At 51.8% G+C, this 23,103-nt stretch overlaps 1 protein-coding gene and 1 long non-coding RNA gene across 7 annotated transcripts; one reads left to right on the plus strand and one right to left on the minus strand.

Moving 5' to 3' along the window:
• Window positions 1-3,775: 3,775 nt before the first annotated feature.
• Window positions 3,776-7,300, minus strand: LOC133071307 (uncharacterized). The gene is made up of 2 exons (XR_009696401.1): window positions 7,043-7,300; window positions 3,776-4,686 (listed from the first exon to the last, which is right to left on the minus strand). It is a non-coding gene; the product is annotated as an uncharacterized LOC133071307 (long non-coding RNA).
• Window positions 6,126-12,553, plus strand: SLC25A45 (solute carrier family 25 member 45). 6 transcript variants are annotated; one of them, XM_061163896.1, is made up of 7 exons: window positions 6,126-6,274; window positions 6,814-7,020; window positions 7,791-7,834; window positions 8,021-8,092; window positions 8,407-8,592; window positions 10,696-10,954; window positions 11,091-12,553. In XM_061163896.1, exons 4-7 carry the CDS (start codon window positions 8,066-8,068, stop codon window positions 11,357-11,359), a joined length of 741 nt encoding a protein of 246 aa, XP_061019879.1. In that variant the 5' UTR covers window positions 6,126-6,274; window positions 6,814-7,020; window positions 7,791-7,834; window positions 8,021-8,065; the 3' UTR covers window positions 11,360-12,553. The 6 variants fall into 6 exon arrangements, with proteins under 6 accessions (XP_061019879.1, XP_061019883.1, XP_061019869.1 ...); XM_061163900.1 differs by lacking the exon at window positions 6,814-7,020 and having other exon boundaries at window positions 7,746-7,834; XM_061163886.1 differs by lacking the exon at window positions 6,814-7,020.
• The last annotated feature ends 10,550 nt before the right edge of the window (window positions 12,554-23,103 follow it).

The raw sequence follows: 23,103 nt of genomic DNA on the forward strand, positions 1-23,103 counted from the left end.
GTCCCGGAGCCATAATGTGCTGGGCTCTGGGTAAAGTTGATGCTGGCAGCCTGCCTCAGTGCCTCGGGGCCGGGAGTGGGGATGGGCTCCCCAGGGTGGTCAGGAACTGGGTACCTGTCTTGACTATTCCAGACAAGCTCTTTCCCCTCGGATCCTCAGTTACCCACTCTGTCAGACGAAGACATTGGACTCGATGACCTCCAAAGATCCTCTAGTTACGTGTCAGGAATCCAGGCTGGGCACTCTTGTTATCCCAGGGAGCAGTCACATGAGCCCTCACTATCTTAGACACACATCCTGGGACACCTTGCGGCTTTCCCAGGCTGGGTAGAGGTGTTGGGCTCAGAGGAGGCAGGTGTGAAACCACCTATCCCCAGGGTCATGCCACCAACGTGTCCTGGCAAGGCCAGCATGTGTGTGCCTGCGGTGTAGATCTCAGAAAAAAAACAGGTCCATGGATCACCTTCCAGAGACTGTTCCAAATGACAGCAATGGGCTGGGTGATCAGGAGGTGGGGTGAGGGGTGGAGGGTAGAGGGCTCACCTGCCCTGATTGCAGCGTGTTGGAAGGCAGCTCCAGCCTAACACAGTCCCAGTCTTAATATTTGAAACAGCTCTATGCCTACCCCCAAGGACCCAGATTGCCCCATGATTGGCCCATTACATCATGTCTTCCTTCCCAACATGACCTAGGGACTCAGGGAGCTCAGATGTGAGCAGTGGGAAGTGGCCTCTGCCTCCAGGTTCCTGGCTCTGGGATGGGACACAATAGTTTGGTGTCTTCCCTAAACCGGCTGGGGTGAAGTGCAATCACAGTTCAGTGTGTTGAGTGCTTACTGGGATGTGGGGCTTGGGCTGGGGCAGGGTGTGGAGATCTGGTTGAGACACAGCTCCTGCCCTCTGGAAGGTTATGTTATGGTTTCACTGGGAACTGGAGGGAGAGAGGAGAGAGAACACCAAGAAAGATGCATGGTTTTTTGTTTTTGCATTAAAATTTTTTAAAAATTGAAGTATAGTTGATTTACAATGTTGCGTTTATTTATTTTAAAAATGTTAAAGCTGCACCCTGTGGCATGCTGGATCTGGTTCCCTAACTAGAGACCGAATCCACCCCCTCTGCATTGGAAGGCAGAATCTTTACCACTGAACTGCCAGGGAAGTCCCAAGTTGCACCACCTGGGGAAGCCCGTAAAGCCCCATAAGGTGACAGAATTGCCTTAAGAGCCAAAGAGTGTCAAAAGCAGGAAGAGCAGGTCCTCAATTCCTGAGCACCTACTGTGTGCTAGGCCCTTTCATGTGTGTTTCCTCATGTCAACCTCAGGGACCCTGTGAGTGCTGATAAGAATAATGGTAGCTGCTGTTTGTGGAGCATAGAAAGCATGCCAGATCCTTTTCTAAGTGCTATAATCTTTCTAAGACACTAAGAGGTGAGCATCAGATTTCCATTTCATGAGAAAACAGGATCAGAAGGTTCAGTAACAAAGCTGATGTCTGGCAGTATGTGTGGTGGTGGTGAAGAGACGAACCCAGAGAGGTCCAGCGAGGAGAGGTGCTGGAAGAGATTCCTAAAAGCGTTCCAGGTAGTGAGAGCTGCAGGAGCAAGGTTAGGACAGCAGGGAAGGCCTGAGCAAACAGCACAGCAGGTGGGAAGGTGGGTGGCACCCAGCGGGGGTCACGGATGGCATGAACACCAGGAGTAGAAGTATGTGTGTGGGGGGGGGGGGCACGGAGGTGGGGTGTTGGCAGGCAGTGAAGCCACTTTGGAGGTTGTGAGCTAGAGAATGTCAAGACCTGAGCTCTGCTTTGCCAGGCCAAGGGTTAACCTGGTGGACCTTGCTGGAGAATTGGAGACGAGCTAGCCAGGGGTGCGGCGGCCCTTCTGTAAGGCCCTGGGGAGTGGCTGTGGGTCTCCCTTGAGCTGGGGACGTGTGGTGGGCTTAGAGGACAGAGTGGGGCCCATTCTGAAGGGACAGGCAGCCTTATGGCCTTCACAGCCAAGAGGCCTTGGATTCAGCAATCTGCTGGGCTGGTCCCTGACTTTTGCAAACAGTAAAGGCCCACAGAGGGATCATCCAGCATCACTCAGGAGAGAACAAACTGCAAAACTAGGATTACAGCCCAGCTGTCTGTGAGGGACCAGGGCTCGGGAAGGTCTCTGGGGGCAGCCCAAGGAGCCCAGGATAGTTCCAGGGGGAGGAGGTTGGAGATGGAACCCTGCTCCCTAGAACCTGTCCACCCACGAGAAAGTGGTGGGGGAGGAAAGCATTCTGCTTTGGCAGCTGCAGGAGAGGAGAAGCACCATCAGGACTGGTCCTCGGGCAGATGGGAAACTAAGAGCTGGAGGAGATCTGAAGGGGCAGGTAGGGGGTGTTTGGGAACTTTACATTCTTTGGGGCCCTTTGGAAATAGGGAGAGAGAACTGGAGACCCAGGGCTATCTAATGCTCTTCCCTGACTTGTCCACTCATTCATATCTCATTCATTGCCTACTCTGTACCACACATAGTTCTAAGCCTTTAAGATAACATGAGGGAACAAAACAGCCAGTGATCCCTGCCCAGACAGACAAGTTAATGGCTTAGAGCGTCAGAAGCTGACAAGTGAAAGAGAGGGTTGGGCTAGGGAAGGGGCACCAGGAATGCTGGGTAGGTGGGGCAGACGACAACCTTCACCCAGCCAGTCAGGGCCAACTCACTGCGTAGGTGATGTCTTAGCCCAGCAAGAGGAGGCCAACTGGGGGCGGGAGCAGTGGTGTGAAAGATGGAGGCAGGATGCTATTGGGAGAAGAGAAGGAAGCCAGTGTGGCCAGAAGTGCCCTAGAGCCTAGGAAGGCCTTGGGTTTCTCTTTTTTGCTGCAATGCAAGGCATATGGAGGGAATCTTAGTGGCCCGTGGGGTGGAAGCATAGAGCCTTAACCACTGGACCACCAGGGAAGTGCCTGGAAGGCTTTGTTTTGTTTTTAAAGATTTATTTATTTGGCTGTACGGGTCTCAGTTGTGGCATGTGGTATCTGGTTTCCTGACCAGGGATCAAACCCGGGCCCCCTGCACTGGATGGTGGATTCATAGCCACTGGACCACCGGGGAAGTCCCCGAGGCTTCAGTTTTGACTCTGAGCAGGATGAGGCCATTGCAGGGTGTGGAGCAGGGGAGAGATATGGTCTACTTCAATTTCAGTTGCATCATCGGGCTGCTGGTGGAGGACAGACTGGAAGGGGAAGTGGAAGGGATGGAGCAGGGGCAGGGAGGCCAGCTGCGGGCAGGTATCCAAGTGGCGGTGATGGTGGTTTGGGGCCAGGGCAGAAGCAGTGGGGGAGCCAGCGAGGGATTGGATTCAGTGTCTGTTTTGGAGGTACTATGAACGCGTTTCCCCATGGAACAGTGGTGACGTAGAGAGAAAGGGAGGTGTCCAGGCAACTCCAGGGATTGGGGCTGCCTTTGGGGCCATCACAGCTTTGTCTGGGCAGTGACACCTGAGCCCAGGGTCTCTGTGCCCTTGAGCGAAGATCCCTTTCTCCTCAACCTCCACCCCCAGGCCCCAACTGCCCAACATTCCTGAGAATAGAAATCTGACAGAATATTTCATGTTTGTTGATGTGAAGCATGTGTTCCATCGGAGTGCCCCCAAGCTCTCCTAATGCCATATTCCTCTGGGTTTGCAGTCAAACTTGCGGTCAGCACCTTGCCTGCCTCCATGGGTCTGCCCCACTGCTGCTGTCTTCCAGGCTTACCACATAGGAATACACATGAGATTAACAGACAGAAACATGACCCTGGATGATGTGGTCCTGATGTGGGGACACTGACAAAAGGAATATTCATTTATTGAGATGTGGGGAAGTCATTCTGGCTTATACATGAGTTAACTTGAATTTGATGCTAATTAGAACAGCCTATTTGTGGCCTATCAAACATACACAGTAGATCTGCTGTAATTATTGACCAGAAGTAAAGAATGTCCATGAAAAGGGACTTCCCTGACAGTCTAGTGGTTAAGACTGTGGGCTTCCACTGCATGGGGCGCGGTTTCGATCCCTGGTCAGGGAACTAAGATCCCACATGCTGGGCAGCCGGAAAAAAAAAACAAAAAAAGATGACTATCTTAAAAATAAAGATGAAATGCTTCTTCAATGATAAGACACCCTTCCCAGGCACCAAGGCCATACTGGCTTGCTATGTTTGTGCTGATTTGTTTTTCTGAAACTTTGCAGGACTAAATCATTGATTTCCTTGATGTTCTTTGTTCTTGTTCAGTTGTTAAGTCTTGTCTGACTCTTTGCGACCTCATGAAGTGCAGCAGAGCAGTCCAGCAGAGCAGAAGCCAGGCTTCTCTGTCACTCACTATCTCTCAGAGTGTGCTCAAACTCATGTCCATTCAGTCAGTGATGGCATCCAACCATTTTATCCTCTGTCACCCCCTTCTCCTCTTGCCCTCAATCTTCCCCAGCATTAGGGTCTTTTCCAGTGAGTCAGTTGTTTGCATCAGATGGCCAAAGTATTGGAGTTTCAGCCTCAGCATCAGTCCTTTCAATGAATATCCAGGGTTGATTTCCTCTAGGATGGACTGGTTTGATCTCCCTGTTGTCCAAGGGACTCTCAGGAGTCTTCTCCAACACCACAGTTCAAAAGCATCAATTCTTCAGCACTCAGCCTTCTTTATGGTCCAACTCTCACATCCATAGCTGATTACTGAAAAAAACCAAACAAAGACTAGACGAATCTTTTTCTGATCAGACATAAAACTGTGCTGAAAACCATGCTTCTCCAGAGCTGTTCCTCAGGGTTATCTGAGGCTGTGTTCTGGGGTATATTCCTCAGTTTGGCTCAAATAAAACTCTTTTCAATTCTTATTGTAGATTGTTGTTGATTATTTTTGTCAACAACACCAACACCTGGAAACCCCCTTGATGACCTCCCAAGCCTCCCAAATGACGTGAGACAAGAGATCCTCAAAATGCTTGTGCCTGGACAGATCACCTTGCTGGCCAGGGTAGCTGAGACTGGAACTCAGTGTGAAGTGAAGTGAAGTGAAGTCGCTCAGTCATGTCTGACTCTTTGCAACCCCGTGGACTGTAGCTCACCAGGCTTCTCCATCCATGGGATTCTCCAGCCAAGAATACTGAAGTGGGTTCCCATTTCCTTCTCCAGGGGATCTTCCCAACCCAGGGATTGAACCCAGGTCTCCTCCATTGCGGGCAGACGCTTTAACCTCTGAGCCACCAGGGAAGCCCCTGGAACTCAGTTTAGAAGATGCCAAACCCTGAGCTTCTTTCACTCCATGCACATGTCTCCCCTTGTGGGGCAGAGAGAGATGACAGAGTAGGAAAAAATCAAAGTACCAGACACAGAGAAAACACGACCGACGAGCAATCATCCGATTTATAAAGAGAGGCAACACAAATCTTTAAGTTGAAGTATAGTTCACCTCATGCGAAGAGTTGACTCATTGGAAAAGACCCTGATGCTGGGAGGGATCGGGGGCAGGAGGAGAAGGGGACGACAGAGGATGAGATGGCTGGATGGCATCATTGACTCGATGGGCATGGGTTTGAGTAAACTCAGGGAGTTGGTGAAGGACGGGGAAGCCTCGCGTGCTGCAGTCCATGGGGTCACAAAGAGTGGGACAGGTCTTACGGACTGAACAACAGCAGCATAGCTGACTCACAATGCTGTGTTAGTAGCTGGTGTATGGCCAAGTGGCAACACGTTTTTCAAGTGGCAACACAGTTTTAAATGATACAAAATAGCATTTTCAAAACAAAGCATGTGTCTTTTGAACCTGCCTGCCAGTGCAGGAGAACTAAGAGCTGGTTGGATCCCTGGGTTGGGAAGATCCCCTGGAGGAGGAAATGGCAACCCACTCCAATATTCTTGCCTGGAAAACCCCATGGACAAAGAAGGCTGGCGGGCTACAGTCCACGGGGTCACAAAGAGTCAGACACGACTAAAGTGACTTAGCACGGCACAGCTCGTAACAGAGCAAGAGGGTGACTGGAGTGACCATTCGTTTAGTGAACTGGCAGCAGGGAACTAAGGAAGCAGAGAGGAAGACAGCGATTCCGGTCCCTGGCCCGTTGGCTTGGGCTGTTGTCTACAGAGAAGTGGGTATCATAGCCTGGTCACCCCAGGCAGAGAGACACACCACCCTTTATACACCAAGTCCCCAGCTCTCCCCTGGGAAAGAGGCTCTGGGAGGAGGAGGCGAGGGAGGCTGTTTCTGACACATGCTGAGGAGTCCGTGGTAAACAACCCTTGGAGAAGGCGGCTTCCGGCCCTGGTGAGTCACTCCTTTTGGCTGGGCCTGGCTCCTGGTGGCCAGGCCCCACCTACCCCGGCTGGGGTGAGCAGCCTGCTCTGCAGGGCTGGGGGATGAGCAGGAGTTGGGCCGGGGTGAGGGGTGGCTCCTTAGATCCTTGTCCACTGAGGCAGCCCCGGAGGGACCCCCCCCAGCGCCCGAGCCCAGCTGCTGGGCCTGGTCACACCGCGAGGCCCTCGCTGGCTGTCAGGGGGCTCAGGCCACGGTGGGCCATCCTCCCTGCCCCATGAGATCTCACACTCTGCACATCTCTAGAGCTGGTTGGCTTCCCATCCTGGTCCCCTGAGGTCTTGGCACCCGGCCCTCACCCGGGGTTAAACATTAGTAGCAGATTATCAGTCCAGGGTCCGGGGAGGGTGGAATTACACTTTCACCAGCGTCTCCTCTGCTGGAGCCACCTGTGCCCACCCCTGCCAGACATGCCCGCGGAGGAGTTTGTGGCCGGCTGGATCTCCGGTGAGACACTTTCCTTCCCTCTGTCATATCAATGCCAATTGCAGGTCACTCTTCCTGGGGAAGGTGGGTGACCTGAGAGGAGCTGAATTCAAAGTCCCGGTGGCCTGGGAGTGCCCAGAACCAGCCGTCCCTGGGCCTCCTGGGAGTTGCCTGAGGGGGTGAGGAGAGGAAGGTGCAGTAGGCGGGGGCTACTGCCGAGCCCCAGGCTGCCCCCCCACCCAACCTGGACACCTGTCAGGGGTGGGGCCACGGTGAGTGCTCTCCCAGACTCACCTGCACTGCCAGCTCCATTCCCCAGGGCTCAGAAGGACAGTTCACCTTTGACATCACCCGCTGTCCTGCATTCTGCTTAGGACCTCTGTCCTACCTGGCAATGGGCTGTGAGCCCTGAGGCCAGCTGCACTGTCACCCTGGCCCAGCATCTGAGTGACATTCCTCTTTAAGAGAAAGAGACATCAGAACTCGCCTTCCGGGGTTGTGACCTCCCCAAAGCTCTAGGACCAGCTTCTGCTAAGTAGGGCAGGACCAGGAGGTGGGGAGATGCTGGGGGGGGGCTGGGCCCCCCTGGTGCCAGCAGGCATCCTCTCAAGGCCCCTGACTCTGCACTGCCAGGGCAGCAGAGGACTGGGAGGGAGGGGCTGGACCAAGGCCCTGCCCTCGACAGCAGCTGTGAGCCGAAGGGAGGCCAGAGCCCTGCAGTCCCCAAGTTAGACGAGTCAGCAGACTGCTTGGGTGTCAAGTCCAGACGGGTGAAGACCCTGTGTGTCTGGGGTTGGCTCCTCCCCTCCGCGTGTGTGTCCTCCAGGCAGGGCCAGGCTCGCTCTCTCTGCTCCCCACACCTTCCCTGCCCAGTGCCTGGCACGGAGGAAGGTGCCAGGGGGCAACTGGCATTTCTTTGGAGTCTGGCAAGGTGGGCCCTGTCCCCCTTCCTCTGGCCTGAATCCCGCTCCCCTCTGGCACACCCTGGCTTCCTCAGCCCAGCCCGAGGGGCCTCACTCCTAGCACCTTATCATCCCCACAGGAGCTCTGGGCTTGGTCCTGGGACACCCCTTTGATACTGTGAAGGTGAGTCTAGGGGAGGCGCCAAGAAAGGAGAGATGTCGGCTGAAGCAGACATCAGGGAGAGAGCAGGGCCTGGCTTGTGGAGGTTCTCCCTGCCTCTCCCTCCCTGCTGGGGTCCCGCTCGAAGGGCCCGAGGGCCGGGCTGGCTGGACGCCCGGCCTGCCTGCCTGCTCTGTTCTCCCTGTCCAGGTGCGGCTGCAGACCCAGACCACATACCGGGGCATCGTCGACTGTATGGTCAAGACTTACCGCCATGAGTCGGTGGGTGGCCTGCGTTGGGGGGTTTGGGGGCAGGAGGCCTCTGGGGGTCAGGGCCAGCTTCCTTCTCCCCCAGCAGGGCTCTGCCCCCTGGAAGAGAGAAACAAGACCCAAGTCTGGGGCCACCAGGAGTGGGCTGAGCAGTAGCTTCACGCCCCCCAAAGTGGAGCTGAGGCCATACCCAGCCTTTGCTGGCCTCCACCTGCCTGTGGCTGGACTCAGGAGTGGTTTCCAGCCAGAGGAGGCCGTGCCAGGCCTGGAGGGGGCCAAGGGGAGGCTCCCAGAGCCCCCAGCCAGCTCACACCATGTCTCTGCAGCTCCTGGGCTTCTTCAAGGGGATGAGTTTCCCCATCGCCAGCATATCTGTGGTCAACTCCGTCCTGTTTGGGGTCTACAGCAACGCCCTGCTGGCGCTGACAGCCACCTCCCACCAGGAACGGCGGGCCCAGCCGCCCAGCTACACGCACGTCTTCATAGCCGGCTGCACCGGGGGGTTCCTGCAGGTGAGGGGGTGCACAGGCGCGCACACACACACACACACACACTTGCATAGTGATGATCAGTTCACTCCTTTCCCTCCAACCCGCCTCTGGTGACCCACAGCCGCAGATCCCCAGCCTTCTCAAGGGGAACATGAGGAGTGGTGGGCAAAGGCCTGCTTCTGGGACCTGGCCTGGCTGAGTGGCGGCCTTCTAGGCTGCAGGTCTGGAGGGGAGAGTCATGGAGAACAGAAGGGGCAAAGGGGAGAGAAAGCTGGGGTGAGGGGGGGACAGTGCCAAGAAGACAGCCGTTGGTGCCCACCTCGGGGGGGTCTGTTGCCATCTCTGATCCTCACCTGTGACCCATTCACAGATCTCGCTGGGAGAGGTCCAGGGTGTTAATTATTAAGTGACTAACCATTTGGTTCTGGTCTTTGTTCTCAGTGCTCGAGTACTGGGTTTTGAGGGGTGGGGTGGAGGGAACCCCAGCTAAAGGTGGGGCTGGGTGCAGAGGCTGGAGGGCGTGCACCCAGCTGTACCCCACCCCCCAGCTAGTACCCCAGGTCACCCTCTACTTGACACCTGCCCTGATGCTCTGTCCACTTCAGGGCAGAGAGCAAGGACAAAGAACAGAGTCAGGGGCTCATTCAGTGAATTAATAATTCATGAGACCCGAAAGGTCCTGGCTTTGCTTCTGCCCCTAGTGCGGGGCTCATGCCTGCATATTTCCCAAACTCTGAGACCTGCACCCCAAAAAACAGGAAAGAGAGTGAGCCCCCAGGTCAAGTGGCCTGATTTAGGTTCAGCTGGGCTCAGCTCCTCCATCCGCCTGCTCTCTGGTTCCTCAGAAAGCAGAACAGATGGCAGAACTGGGGACGGTCAGGTCACTGATGGGGACAGGGTCCAGGGACCACATGAAGCTCCATTTACCAGCAAGCCCAAGGCTCTGATTTCCACCTTAGAGCAGAAAATGTATATTTTGCATGGTGACGGGGAGGAAGACTCTGGTTAGCATAAAGCAAGGAATGACCACCTCTTGTGTACAAAAGTTGCGTTTGACTCAGCTAAGGCTGGTACAGTGTGTGATATCCCTCTGGCCCCTGTGGGCACAGGGTGGGGATGGCAGGGACCAGAGCCCACCCCTCCCTGCCACACTGCCTTTGGCCCAGCCATGTCTACACCCCCAGGTGAAGCCCTCAGCTCAGTACGGCCCTTGGGCTCTGCTGGGAGGGTGACATCACAGCACCTTCTCATAGGAAGGGACCCCAGCCCACTGCCCTTCCTGCGGGGGAGGAAGTAAGCCAGCTGCCACCCTCTAAAGGTCACCACCATAGCCAACCCTCCGCCGCCTGCCATCAGCCATCTCCAGGGCTGAGGACTTTGTGTGCCTTCCACGAAAGAAAAACAAAAAACACCCAAGTCCAGAAATGATGTGCTAACCTCAGCTGGGACCTCAGTCCTCACCTGAACTTGCCCTGGTTGCATCCCTGATTCACACCTTGGCCCCTCCCTTCCCTCCAGCACCAATGTTACCCCAGATCTGTCTCATCCGCCTCAGCCATCGTGTTCGAGGACCCTCAGATCCCACCCTGTCACCCACCTTCTTGGGACGCTAGAGTCTGGGGCTTTGTGAGGCGCATTTCCCCACCCAGGGGCCTCTGAGAGGCATCTGGCAGGGGGTGAGGCCGGAGGAGTCTTTGAAGTTGAGTCCCCAACACTATCGAGGTGACCTCTTTATCCGTGGGGAGGGGTCCATCCCCTGCTGTTTTGTGGGCACAGACGGAATTCTCTTTTTGTTTTTTTGGGGGGCCCCAGCCATGGCAATGAAACCACCAAGTCCTAAGCACTGGCCCACTAGGGAACTCTTTAGTGCCATGGGTGTGTCAGCAAGTTTGGCCGAGGGGAGGGGCAGGGCTCCTTGCTGTCATGGGTCTGATGGTAAGGGAGGGGGCTATAGCCCATTCCCCACTGAGTGTGAGAGAGGCTGAGAGTGGTCATGGAAGCCCACGAGGTCCTGCAGAAAGATGCTGCCCTGTCTGCTCGCTGCCTTCCTCCCGTTAAGATGACTCGGAGAGATTGTTCCTGTCCAAAGGTCCACCCAGGCCCTTCGTGCTTGCTTCCCTACAGGCCTACTGCTTGGCTCCTTTTGATCTCATCAAAGTCCGGCTACAAAACCAGACAGAGCCCAGGGCGAAGCCGGGGAGCCCCCCACCCCGGTACCGGGGCCCCGTTCACTGTGCCGCCTCCATCTTCCAGGCCGAGGGGCCCCGGGGGCTGTTCCGGGGAGCCTGGGCCCTGACCCTGAGGGACACCCCCACCCTGGGAATCTATTTCGTCACCTATGAATGGCTGTGTCGCCAATTCACACCGGATGGCCAGAACCCCAGTAAGTGAAGTGGCGTCAGAGAGTGGGGGACAGAGAGGAGGGAGGAAAGGGGGGTGGCCTGGAGGATGGGCAGGGAGACTGTGGATTGGGGGATGTTTCATTCCTCATCGAATACCTCCCCATTCCTGTCCCCTAGGCTCGGGCACAGTGCTGGTGGCAGGGGGCTTTGCCGGCATCATCTCCTGGGTCGCCGCCACCCCGTTAGACGTGATCAAGTCCCGGATGCAGATGGCGGGGCTGAAGCAGAGAGCCTACGGGGGGCTGCTGGACTGCATAGTGAGCAGTGCCCGGCAGGAAGGACTGGGGGTCTTCTTCCGGGGGCTCACCATCAACAGTGCCCGCGCCTTTCCGGTCAACGCCATCACCTTCCTTAGCTACGAGTACCTCCTCCTCTCCTGGGGGTGAGCCAGGCGGGTGACTCTGGCAGCTCCCCGGCGGGACCACCGCCCACCTACCCAGACTGGAGGCCAAGCTGAGAGCACCGGCTTGTGGGTCTGATGCAGAGGGTGACTTTATCAAGTCACCTCCAGTGCTCAGATCAGACAAGGCTGGGGAGATGGCATGGGACCAGGAAGCCTGGGGTCCCTGGCACGCCCCTCTCCTCCCCACAAAGTCCAAGGCTGGCCCGGGCCTCTCAGCAGCACGTGCCCTGATTCCTTTGCTTCCTGAATCTGAGAAGTTAACTCAGAGCCAGCGGTGCTGGTGACATTCCGCTCCCCCCACATCCTGTGACTTCGCCCCTTTAAGAGCTGCTTGGTGCTAACCACCCTCCCTGGATTCTAGTGAGGAGATCCTCATTCACTCCCCACCTCACTTCCCTTCAAACCTCTCTGTGCAGGACTTGAGGGTAGCCTTTATGCCTCCTCTAGTCCAGAATCCTTCAGTGACTCCGTCACCTTCAGGAAAAGGCCCCCACCCCACCCCCCGCCCCCCAACTTTCCTCTCCCTCCCTTCTCAGCAGCCCAGTCCTGCTTGAGGTCCCTGAACAAGCCGTACTCTCTCATGGCCTCCCACCTAGAAGGTTCCTTTCCTCTCGGCCAGCAGTGGGCAGTGCTTGCAGGCTGACTCCCCCATCCCAGGGCTGAGCCACCTCCAACCTGGGCCACGTGCTGTCTCCTGAAGTCCTTCCTCAGCTCGCCTCCCCCTGCCCAGAACTGACCCTGAGGTTTCCAGACCTTTCTGCTCATCCCCATGCCTCGATCACAGCCTTGGCCTGTACTTAATCACGGTTGTGGGTTTGCTTCTCAGCTTCCAAATTAGACTGGGTGCTCTTTGAGGTCAAGGGTCATATTTCTGGTCGTTTCCCAGCACGGAGCCCCATGCTTGAAGGAACCCGAAAAATGCTTGTGAAATGAAGTGCACGCCCAACCTCCATCCGCCACTCCAACCACAACATCCCTGCCCCCCGCCCCCCACACCCTCTTACCGCTTCCACTGAGAGAGCCCCTCACCCGGCCCCTCTTGGGGTCTCCAGCGGAGCACTGTCTGCCTCTCCCACTCCCATCGAGGGCATTTGTTTTCTTCACCATCTCTATTGCCAAGGGGGAATTAAAAACTAGCTGAAAGGGTTCACTTAATTGGCAAATAAAGTGAGCAGACATCCTACTCTAGTCTGAGATCAACCAGGGCCCTCCCCCCTCCCCTACCCCGCCGCATGGTGACCTGAACGCCTGGGATTCCTGCCATTTACTGGGGCCCCGTATAAAGACAATCACAGTGTAGTCACCACGGTTTACACAGGAGGTGGCCTTGGCTCAGAGACAGCGTGTCACCCGTCCCAGGTCGCACGGCTGCTGCTTTACACAGCTCACCTGCACGAATCTGGGCCTCTGCCTCTAGAGCCTGGTTGCTCTGCTACCCTGCTCTGCCTGGGGCTTGTGACAGTCTCCCACGAGACACCTAAGCTCAGATTCACCCAGACTCACCAGACCCACAACATCAGCCTTCCCGTGCGCTCTTCAGATCTCTTGTTTACGGGATCGTGTATCATAGGTGGCAGACGGTACCCTAAACATTCTGCCCTTCTTCCCTCCTCACCGCATGGCCACTGAGCACGTGGCCACTGAGTGAGGCTCTGTTCACCTCGGTGGAGACTGCTGCTTGGCTTCTTGCTAGCGACATGTGAGCAGAAGAAATGTGTGCAAATTGCCCATCGCTTGCTTCAGAGGAGTTTCCTCACTGTTGGCTGGAAATAGGGGCCACTGCTGAGGATATAGGAGGCTCCTGGAACCCAGGGACTCAGCGAGCACCGCTGACCAGCTGCCTGGGGTGCTGCATTCTGACATCTCTTTAGCCTTTACCCGAACTAACACAGTGGGTAAGGTCAGAGGTGATCCCAGCGTGGTCCATGGAGCAGCAGCAAGAGGACTTCCTAGAGGGGGTTAGAAAGGCAGAGTCCCAGGCCCCACCCTGAACTGATGGAATCAGAATCGCTGAGGCTGGGGCCTAGGAACCAGCATTGCACAAAACTCTCACTGTGATCTTTTGTGGTTGTTCGGTTGCTCAATCTTGTCTGACTCTCAGTTGTGTCCCATGAATTGCAGCACGCCAGGCTTCCCAGTCCTTCATTATCTCCTGGAGTTTGCTCAAATTCATGTGCATTGAATTGGTGATGCCATTTAACCATCTCATCCTCTGTTGCCCCCTTCTCCTCCTGCCTTCAACCTTTCCCAGCATCAAGGTCTTTTCCAATGAGTTGGTTCTTCACATCAGGTGGCCAAAGTACTGGAGCTTCAGCTTCAGCATCAGTCCTTCCAATGGATATCTAGAGTTTATTCCCTTTGGGATTGACTGGTTTGATCTCTCAAGAGTCTTCTCCAACAACACAGCTAAAAAGCATCAATTCTTTGACACTCAGCCTTTTTCTCGTCCAGCTCTCACATCCATACATGATTAGTGGAAAAGCCATAGCTTCTGCTATAGGGACTTTTCCAGGCTAAAGTTTAAGAAATGGTGCTCTGAATGCTTCTTCTTCTTCTTCTTTTTTTTGGATGCTTCTAAGGGAAGAAACGCATGACCTTTTCAAGCTGAGGAAGTTGTCATTCTGCTGACTTGAACTCCAGTTCCTGTGGCCTCCACTCTCACACGGAGTGAGGAAGCCCGTGCTCCTGGTCTGGAAAACAGGGTCTGTCCGAGGCAGCCAGTGCCCTTTCTGTGCCCCAGTTTCCTCTGAGATCCCCTCTAACTGGTCTGTCCTCAAGCCCAAGTGGCCAGTCCAAGATCTCCAGGATCGCTGCAGTGCCAGGGATTTTAAGCCACACACTGCAGCGTTGGGGAGCAGTCATCAGAACTTCTCAGGGGAGTCGGTGGCTGCTTCAGAGGGAGCAAACAGGAGTATGCAGTGAAAGAGGAGGTGGTTCTTAGAAACAGGGCAAGGAGGTCAGAGTGGTCCTCTGCAGTTTGTCATTTTTACCACCTCACCAGTTAGCAAGAGAAGAAAATTGAAAAATGCTTTTAGGGGACTTCTTTGGTGGTCCAGTGGTTTAGCTTCAGCACTTCCAAAGCAGGGGGTGCAGGTTTGATCCCTGGTTGGGGAACTAAGACCCCACATGCTGTGTGGTACAGCCAAAAAATAAAAAATAAAACAGAATCACACAGCTTCAAAAAAATTAAAATAATAATGGTAAAATTTCCAAAATTCTTTTTTGACCTTTTTTTTTTCAAGATTTTTTTATGTAGATCATTTTTTTAAAGTCTTTGTTGCATTTGTTACAATATCACTTCTGTTTATGTTTTGTTTTTTTGGCTGCGCTGTATCTTCCTTGCTGCAAGCAGGCTTTCTCTAGTGGTGGAGAGCGGGGGCTACTCTCCAGTTGCAGGGCACAGGCTTCTCATTGCAGTGGCTTCTCTTGTTGCGGAGCACAGGCTCAAAGCACTTCAGTAGTTGTGGCACAGAGCTCCTTATCTGTGGCTCACAGGCCCTAGGGCATGCAGGCTTCAGTCATTGTGACATGTAGACTCAGTCATTGTGGCTTGCAGGCTCTAGAGCACAGGCTTAGTTGCTCAGTGACATGTGAAATCTTCCCAGGCCAGGGATCAAACTCATGTCCTCTGCACTGTCAAGCAGATGCTTATCCACTGTGCCACCAGGGAAGTCCTGCAACTTGGTTTTAATTAGATCCTTTTGCGGGCTATAATTCTACCTGCAAGCTTGTCTTTACACTGCAGGGCACAGAGTTTCTGTTTCCTCTCTGTGTGAAGGGGCAGGAGCTCCCTTCCTCTGTGCTCCTTATTAGAACCAGAGAGAGTGGCAGGCCCCCGTCTGGCCGGCCATGCAGTCCCAAGCCTGAGTCGCTTCCACTGGCCTATGGCAAGGGCTTCCAGCTGGCCCAGAGAACAGCACTGCGGTGAGGTGAGGGTTAAGCGTGGTGTGATTGGAAAGAAAACAACTCACTCCTCTTGGAAAGGAGGGTGGAAAGACAAACAAAGATCAGGCAGGAAATGACTGAATATATTTTAAAAAGCCAGATGTTTTTACATCAGCAGGGCCTCAGAATAGCCTGTTAAACTCCTTAAGGAATTAACACAAGTTGTTTGAGCATCACTAGGCTTCCCTTGTGGCTCAGTTGGTCAAGAATCCACCTGCAAGGCAGGAGACCTGGGTTCGAATCCCAGAATACTTCAGTATTCTGGCCTGGAGAATTCCATGGACTGTATAGTAGATGGGCTCACAAAGAGTCGGACACGACTGAGCAATTTTCACTTTCACGCATCATTATTTGAGACTCATTCAGAGATGAGTCCCTGAAAAATAGGAAATAGTAAACAAACCTGCTTTGAGGTTGAACATGGGGGTGGTGTTTGAGGGTCACAAGTAAAGGGTTTACAACTTGGGTAAACATGTTAGACAGTGTCTCATTGGATTTGGGTCATCAAATGTCATCCTTAATTTTTAAGGTCGTTATTGAATTTGTTACAATAGTGCTTCTATTTTATGTTTTGGTTTTTGGCCCTGAGGCTTGTGGGGTCTTAGGTCCCTGACCAGGGATTGAACCTGTTCCTCCTGCACTGGAAGGTGAGGTCTTAACCACTGGACCATCAGGGAAGTCCCCTGTCATATTTATTCTTGCAGCTTCAATCATAGTAGGAGAATGGAGGAGATTAATTTCTGGGTACAGAGACTCGAGGGCTACAGATGCAGGTAAAGGGGGACAAGGCAGCACCCTGGGATGATTCTGGTTAAATCACTTTTGCCAGACTCCCTGGGCCAAGAGGAGTCACACTTAATTGGCATCTCTGGCCTGAGCGCTGTCCTGAGCTCCCAGCCCACACAGCCAACTAATTGTCTCTGGTTGTGTATCCGTGAGCATCCTACACGTGCCCAGAGTTTCCGGAGGCCAGAAAAGCAGCTCTCCTTCTCCTCTGCTCCCACTTCAAAGGGGTCCCCAACCCCTGTGAATCCTGCTTCTAAACTTGGGACTTATTCTCCCTTTTCTGATCTTACTAACACACCTCAAGTCCTGTCTGAAATCAGGACAAATAACTTTTCAAATGCGAATCTGATCGGGTCCCTCTACTGCTCTTGCCCCTCCATGGCTTCCCATTGCTCGGAGGAATCGAGGCAGTTCCCTTCCACAGCCTGTAAAGCACTCGGACATTCATCTTCTCTTGGTTCCCTCCCATCGCAGGACATTTGCCTCGCGAACACTGTTCTCACTGTCTGTGTGCCTCTGGCTCTCAGTTCAGGATCACTTCCCTAGTGAAACTGTCCTCAGCTCCTCTTTCTAAGTCAGTGTCCTTTGGTTTAGGCCAATGATTCAGAATCACCTGGTGGGCTTGTTAAAATACAGATTGTTGGGTCCCCCTCAGAATTTCCAATTCAGTGAGTTTGGAGAGGGTCTGAGGATTTGCTTTGCACTCTATTCCTGAATGCTGCTGGTTTCAGCCACGGTTTGAGAACCACTGGCTTGTACTTTTATGTTCTCTCCCCTTTCTCAGTCTGTAATCACATACTTTCATTTGCGTGACCCTGGTGGTTCAGATGGTAAGAAATCCACCTGCAGTGCAGGAGACCCAGGTTCAATTCCTGGTTGGGGAAGATCCCCTGGAGACAGGAATGGCTACCTGCTCCAGTATTCTTGCCTGGAGAATCCCATAGACGGAGGAACCTAGTAATCTATAGTCCATGGGGTTGCAAAGAGTCGGACATGACAGAGTAACTAACATTTTCTGTTTGGTTATAATCGTCTCTTCTCTAAACTGCAAGCTCCATGAGGCAGAGACCTTGACTCTTTTGCTCATTAAAACACTAGTGGGCTTACAGAAGCTCAGTATATAATTGTTGAATGAACAAATGAATGAATGAATGAAAACTGGTCTTCCCCACTTCCCCCTGGCAGGCTGGTACTCTAAATTTACACAGAGCCCTCCTACTATAAGGCATTAGATTTCAACCATGATGACAAAATATGATTGTAAAACCATCGCTAACTTGGCAAGAAGTGAGGGAACTTCCCAAAGACCCCTTCAACAAAGGAAGTGAGCATGTGCTGGAACTGTGCTGCCCTTGAGGCAAACGGTGGCACTGAGAACTTGAAGATGAAAGCAACCCACAGAACAGAAGACTTTGGCCCAAAGAGTGAGGAAGCTGAGCCCAACATTCATAAGTTAAGTCAAGATCCTGGAAAGGGCTACACCTTCAGTAAAAGAGTAGAACAGAAAAACTCCAACTACCGTAAAGGGAACCCACAAAGAAAACTGCCTTTCCCTGTGGTGGGAAAAAATTAAGATGGACTCCTGTAACTCTGTTCAGTATTGTGTAACAACCCAAATGGGAAAAGAATTTGAAAAAGAATAGATACATGTGTATGTGTAACTGAATCACTTTGCCGTACACCTGAAACTAACACAACATTGTTAATCAACTATACTCCAATTAAAATAAAAAGTTAGAAAAAAAAAAAAGATGGGCTCCTATGAACCACAGCATCTGCTACCAGTGTCCTTCAGCTCTGGGACACCCTCATCCCAGAAATTAATTTATCATGAATGTAGTGCCCCCTTGTGTCTCATAGGCATAACTACAGGTTTTTCTAAAGGAGAGTCCCCAAATGGGGATTTTCAGGTTTTCCAGAGATAAAGTGCAACCAATAAAAAAAATTCCAGGACCAAAAAACCACCAGACCCACTAAGAAAAAAGCCACCATGAATAAGGCATCAGGAGAAACAAAAGCAACAGATTTAGCCCGCCAGGATTTCAGGTATTATACTCAGCAAATACAGAATTTAAAATAACCATGCATGAAAGATCTAAATATATAAAAGAATTAAAAGAGAGGAAACAAGAGAGTATAAAAATGACTATAGGAAAAAAAAAAAAAATGACTATAGGGCTTCCTTGGGGGCTCACTGGTAAAGAATCCACCTGCCAATGTAGGAGGCATGGGTTCGATCCCTGGTCCAGGAAGATCCCACATATCTCGGGGCAACTAAGTCCATGTGCCACAACTACTGAGCCCATACACTGCAACAAGAGAAGCCGCTGCAATGAGAAGCCCGTGCTCCGCAACTGAAGAGCAGCCCCCACTCACTGCAACTAGAGAAAAGCCTGTGCAGCAACAAAGGCCCAGCACAGGCAAAAATAAATAAATAAAATCATTTTTTTAAAGTTTTAAAAAATGATTTATTGTTGTTCAGTCGTGTCTGATTCTTTGCGGCCCCGTGGACTGCAGCATGCCAGGTTTCCCTGTCCATCACCAACTCCCGGAGCTTGCTCAAACTCATGTCCATCGAGTCGGTGATGCCATCCAACCACCTCATCCTCTGTCATCCCCTTCTCTTACTGCCTTCAGTCTTTCCCAGCATCAGGGTCTTTTCCAATGAGTTGGCTCTTCGCATAAGATAGCCAAAGTATTGGAGCTTCAGCTTCAGCAACAGTCCTTCCAATGAATATTCAGGACTGATTTCCTTTAGGATTGACAAGTTTGATCCTGCAGTCCAAGGGACTCTCAAGAGCCTTCTCCAACACCACAGTTCAAAAGCATCAGTTCTTCAGCATTCAGCCTTCTTTATGGTCCAACTCTCACATCCATACATGACTACTGGAAAAACCATTGCTTTGACTAGACGGACCTTTGCTGGAAAAGTAATGACTCTGCTTTTTAATACACTCTCTAGGTTTGTCATAGCTTGTCTTCCAAGGAGCAAGCGTCTTTTAATTTCATGGCTGCATTCACCATCTGCAGTGATTTTGGAGCCCAAGAAAATAAAGTCTGTCATTGTTTCCATTGTTTTCCCATTTATTTGCCATGAAGTGATGGAACTGGATGCCATGATCTTTGTTTTTTAAATGTTGAGTTTCAAGCCAGCTTTTTCACTCTCCTCTTTCAGCTTCATCAAGAGGCTCTTTAGTTCCTCTTCACGTTCTGCCATAAATGTGGTGTCATCTGCATATCTGAGGTTGTTGATATTTCTCCCAGCAATCTTGATTCTGGCTTGTGCTTCATCCAGCCTGGCATTTTGCATGATGTATTCTGCATATAAGTTAAATAAGCAGGGGGACAATATATAGCCTTGATGTACTCCTTTTCCAATTTGGAACCAGTCCATTGTTCCCTGTTTAGTTCTAACTGTTGCTTCTTGACCTGCATACAGGTTTCTCAGGAGGCAGGTAAGGTGGTCTGGTATTCCCATCTCTTTAACAATTTTCCACAGTTTGTTGTGATCCACACAAAGGCTTTAGTGTAGTCAATGAAGCAGAAGTAGATGTTTTTCTGGAATTCTCTTGCTTTTTCTATGATCCAACGGATGTTGGCAATTTGATCTCTGGTTCCTCTGCCTTTTCTAAACCTAGCCTATACATCTGGAAGTCCTTGGTTCACGTACTGTTGAAACCTAGCTTGGAGAATTTTGAGCATTACTTTGCTAGCATGTGAAGTGAGTGCAACTGTGCCGTAGTTTGAGCATTCTTTGGCATTACCTTTCTTTGGGATTGGAATGAAAACTGACCTTTTCCAGTCCTGTGGAGTCCCTATTGAGTTTTCCAAATTTGCTGGCATATTGAGTGCAGCACTTTCACAGCATCATCTTTCAGGATTTGAACTAGCTCAGCTGGAATTCCATCACTTCCACTAGCTTTGTCCGCAGTGATGCTTCCTAAGGCCCACTTGACTTCACACTCCAGGATGTCTGACTCTAGGTGAGTGATCTCACCATCGTGGTTATCTGGGTCATGAAGATCTTTTTTGTATAGTTCTTCTGTGCATTCTAGCCACCTCTTCTTAATATCTTCTGCTTCTGTTAGGTCCACACCGTTTCTGTCCTTTATTGTGTCCATCTTTGCATGAAATATTCCCCTGGTATCTCTAATTTTCTTGAAGAGATCTCTAGCCTTTCCCATTCTATTGTTTTTCTCTATTTCTTTGCCTTGAGAAAAATGATTATATATATTAAAAAAACAACCCAAAAGAATTGTCACCACTGAAGAGAATTGGAAGGTAGATGGGGAGAAATTTCTCACAGGACAATGCAGATATAAGAAGACAGGGAACTGATCTTCCTGCTTTGGGGATCTCTGCATCCCACATTCATTATCTCAAGACTGATGCTGATGATGAATATAACAACAACAATAATTTCTATTGTGTGCATGCATGCTCAGTCGTTTCCAACTATTTTCTGGCCCCATGGACTGTAGCCCACCAGGCTCCTGTGTCCATGGGATTTCCCAGGCAAGAATACTGGAGTGGGTTGCCATTTCCTTTTTCAGGGGATCTTCCCGACCAGGGATCGAACCCGTGTCTCCTGCATTGGCAGGAAGATTGTTTACTACTGAGCCACCAGGGAAGCCCTCTGTAGAACGTCGTTATTTTATTTTCATCTTGCACTGATTGCTGTCCGAAATGACCATGTGTATTTCTTTACTTGTCTCTTCTCTATCCCCTCTACCAGGAAAGAAGGGCTTAGCGAGGAAGATCCTCTTTTTTTCTGTCTTGTTCAGCACTAGCTTCAGGTCCTGGAACAGGACTCACTTCATAAGCAAAGCATTCAGTAAATGTCAGTGAATGCTGCTTAAATGAGCAGATGGAGCCACCCAGGAAGAGGTAAGTATGACACCTGGTAACAATACAAGAAAGGAAGACGTAATGGATGGGTTAAAAAAAAAAAAAAAAGAAAAGGCTCTGGGATGAAGTCAACGAGAAAACCCTGTGCTGTATCCCGCTCCTCCAACGGGAGTCGGACCCCTGGGAACACAGCTCCTCCGTCCCCTCTGTTGCTCTGGTCAGGTCTTCACAGATCCCGTAAGTTTTGGCTTCAACATTTAAAGAGTTATGTCAGAACTGGAATAACTTCAGAAAAAGGACAACTTAAATGAGTACAGGCAGGGGGACTTCCCTGGTGGTCCAGTGGCTAAGACTCTCACTCTCAGGGCAGGGGCCCCAGGTTCCATCCCTGGTCAGGGAACTAGGTCCCACATGCTACAACTAAGAGTTTGCACGCCTCAACTCAAGATCCTGAGTGCTGCAACCAAGACCCAGAGCAGGGAAATAAATAAATATAAGGAAAAAGGAATGAATGCAGGTAGGAAAGCAGCATCTGTGGGGAAAGACAGATGACTTGGGATCTTATGCTGTGAATGGAAAGCTGGCAAGAAGCTTCAGAACCGTTTACGAGTGGACCCTGACGTATCTCTGTCTCACTCCTGAGCAACCAGGCATGGAGGTGGTCAGTGAGCACGATGAGCCAAACTGAAAGGACAGTTGGCCTTTATTCGCTGAGGTGTCCCTGTGAGGGGCAGAAAGAGGCACCAGCTCCCCAGGGGCCCATTTTCACCAGTCTGGAGAGGAGGGTCAGATGGCAGGCTACAGAAGGGGCTCCTTCCTCTTTATGGGCTCTGGGGGTCGGAGTGGGGGAGGGAGGGAGAGAAGGGCTGGGAGTGAAAAATGCTGCATCAAGGTGGAAGAAGTGTCTCAGCCCACAACCCCAGTAAGGATCCCAGTAAGACCCAGTAAGGGTCTTGGCTGAGGCCCCCATGGGGAGGAGCCTGGGCTGGAGATGCACAGCTGGCCTGCGTCCTTGCCAGCGATGCCTTCAGAAAACTGCACTGTGCTGGCTTGTGATTCCCGCAGTCGACCTGAAAGACCTGAAAGACCACATGTACGATTTCTGCCAGGAGCTGACTCCTCACCAGCCTGAGTCTGTCTGCGTCCAAAGTCCCGATCCTTTCCAGGTAAACCATCCTCTTCCTGCCCTGCTCCCTGGATCTGGCTTGGGCTGCCCCATCTCTCACGGGGACCAGTGAGAGTTTCTCTTCCTCTAGGTCTCACATCTCTGACCCAACTCCACACCTCAGTTTTCTAGAACCTTACAAATAATCTGTCCCCACCATGACTGAAACTCTTTGGGGGTGCCCCACCGCTAGGCTCGGTGGGCTCCAGGCCTCTCCTGCTCCCTGTGCGCTCTGGGAAAAGTTGCCTCCGTGCCCGCTGCCCTTTGGCCAGGACTGTCCTGTCTTGTCCTTGCCTCTCCTGTCTGTCCTTCAGCTGCAACTCAAAGCTCCCCTCCTCCGGAGGCTTCCTAGGCTCACAGTCCTGACATGCCTTTAGGATGACCATTAATCTCACTCCACAGCCACTGTCCGCAAGGTCCTGCCTGGCAGGGACACGATCTTTGCAACCTTGCCCTCAAGAAGTCTTGCTAAAGAGATGTGAAATAATCAGACAAATGAAAAAAAAAAAAAAAAAAAAAATGAATGACTTCCAAGTTCTGGCTCCTTCTATTTCCCTAGAATGTTCCTAGCTGCCCCTTTTCCTTTCTCAGACACCACCCCAATAGAAGTGAATTCCCCAAAGAAGGAAATGATCAGAGAAGCAGAATGTCCTGAGAATCTGTCTGTTAGCCCATGAGGAATCCTCATGCCCAGGGTTCCTTCTTGCTGGAATTCTGGGAGAGGAGGTTCACTCCTGGTCACTCTCAGACAACTCTAGACAGCTGCATGGCAGCAATCCTTGGCAATCAGTTTAAAAAATCTGAGTCTTGGGACTTCCTTGGTGACCCAGTGGTTAAGACTTCATCTTCCAGTGTAGGGCATGAGGGTTCATCCTGGTTGGGAAGCTAAGATCCTGCATACTTTGAGGTCAAAAACCAAAACATAAAACAGAAACAATATTGTAACAAATTTAATAAAGACTTTAAAAATGGCCTGCATAAAA

The sequence above is a fragment of the Dama dama genome, chromosome 2 (assembly GCF_033118175.1).
Source record: "Dama dama isolate Ldn47 chromosome 2, ASM3311817v1, whole genome shotgun sequence".
NCBI classification, from domain to species: Eukaryota; Metazoa; Chordata; class Mammalia; order Artiodactyla; family Cervidae; genus Dama; species Dama dama.

What these genes read in the sequence shown, in the direction of transcription:
- SLC25A45 (XM_061163877.1), top strand. Translation starts at nt 6,733, where the DNA reads ATGCCCGCGGAGGAGTTTGTGGCCGGCTGGATCTCCG. An exon ending in TGTGGCCGGCTGGATCTCCG is followed by an intron (nt 6,770 to 7,790) that starts GTGAGACACTTT and finishes TCATCCCCACAG; the next exon opens with GAGCTCTGGGCTTGGTCCTG. An exon ending in ACCGGATGGCCAGAACCCCA is followed by an intron (nt 10,955 to 11,090) that starts GTAAGTGAAGTG and finishes CCTGTCCCCTAG; the next exon opens with GCTCGGGCACAGTGCTGGTG.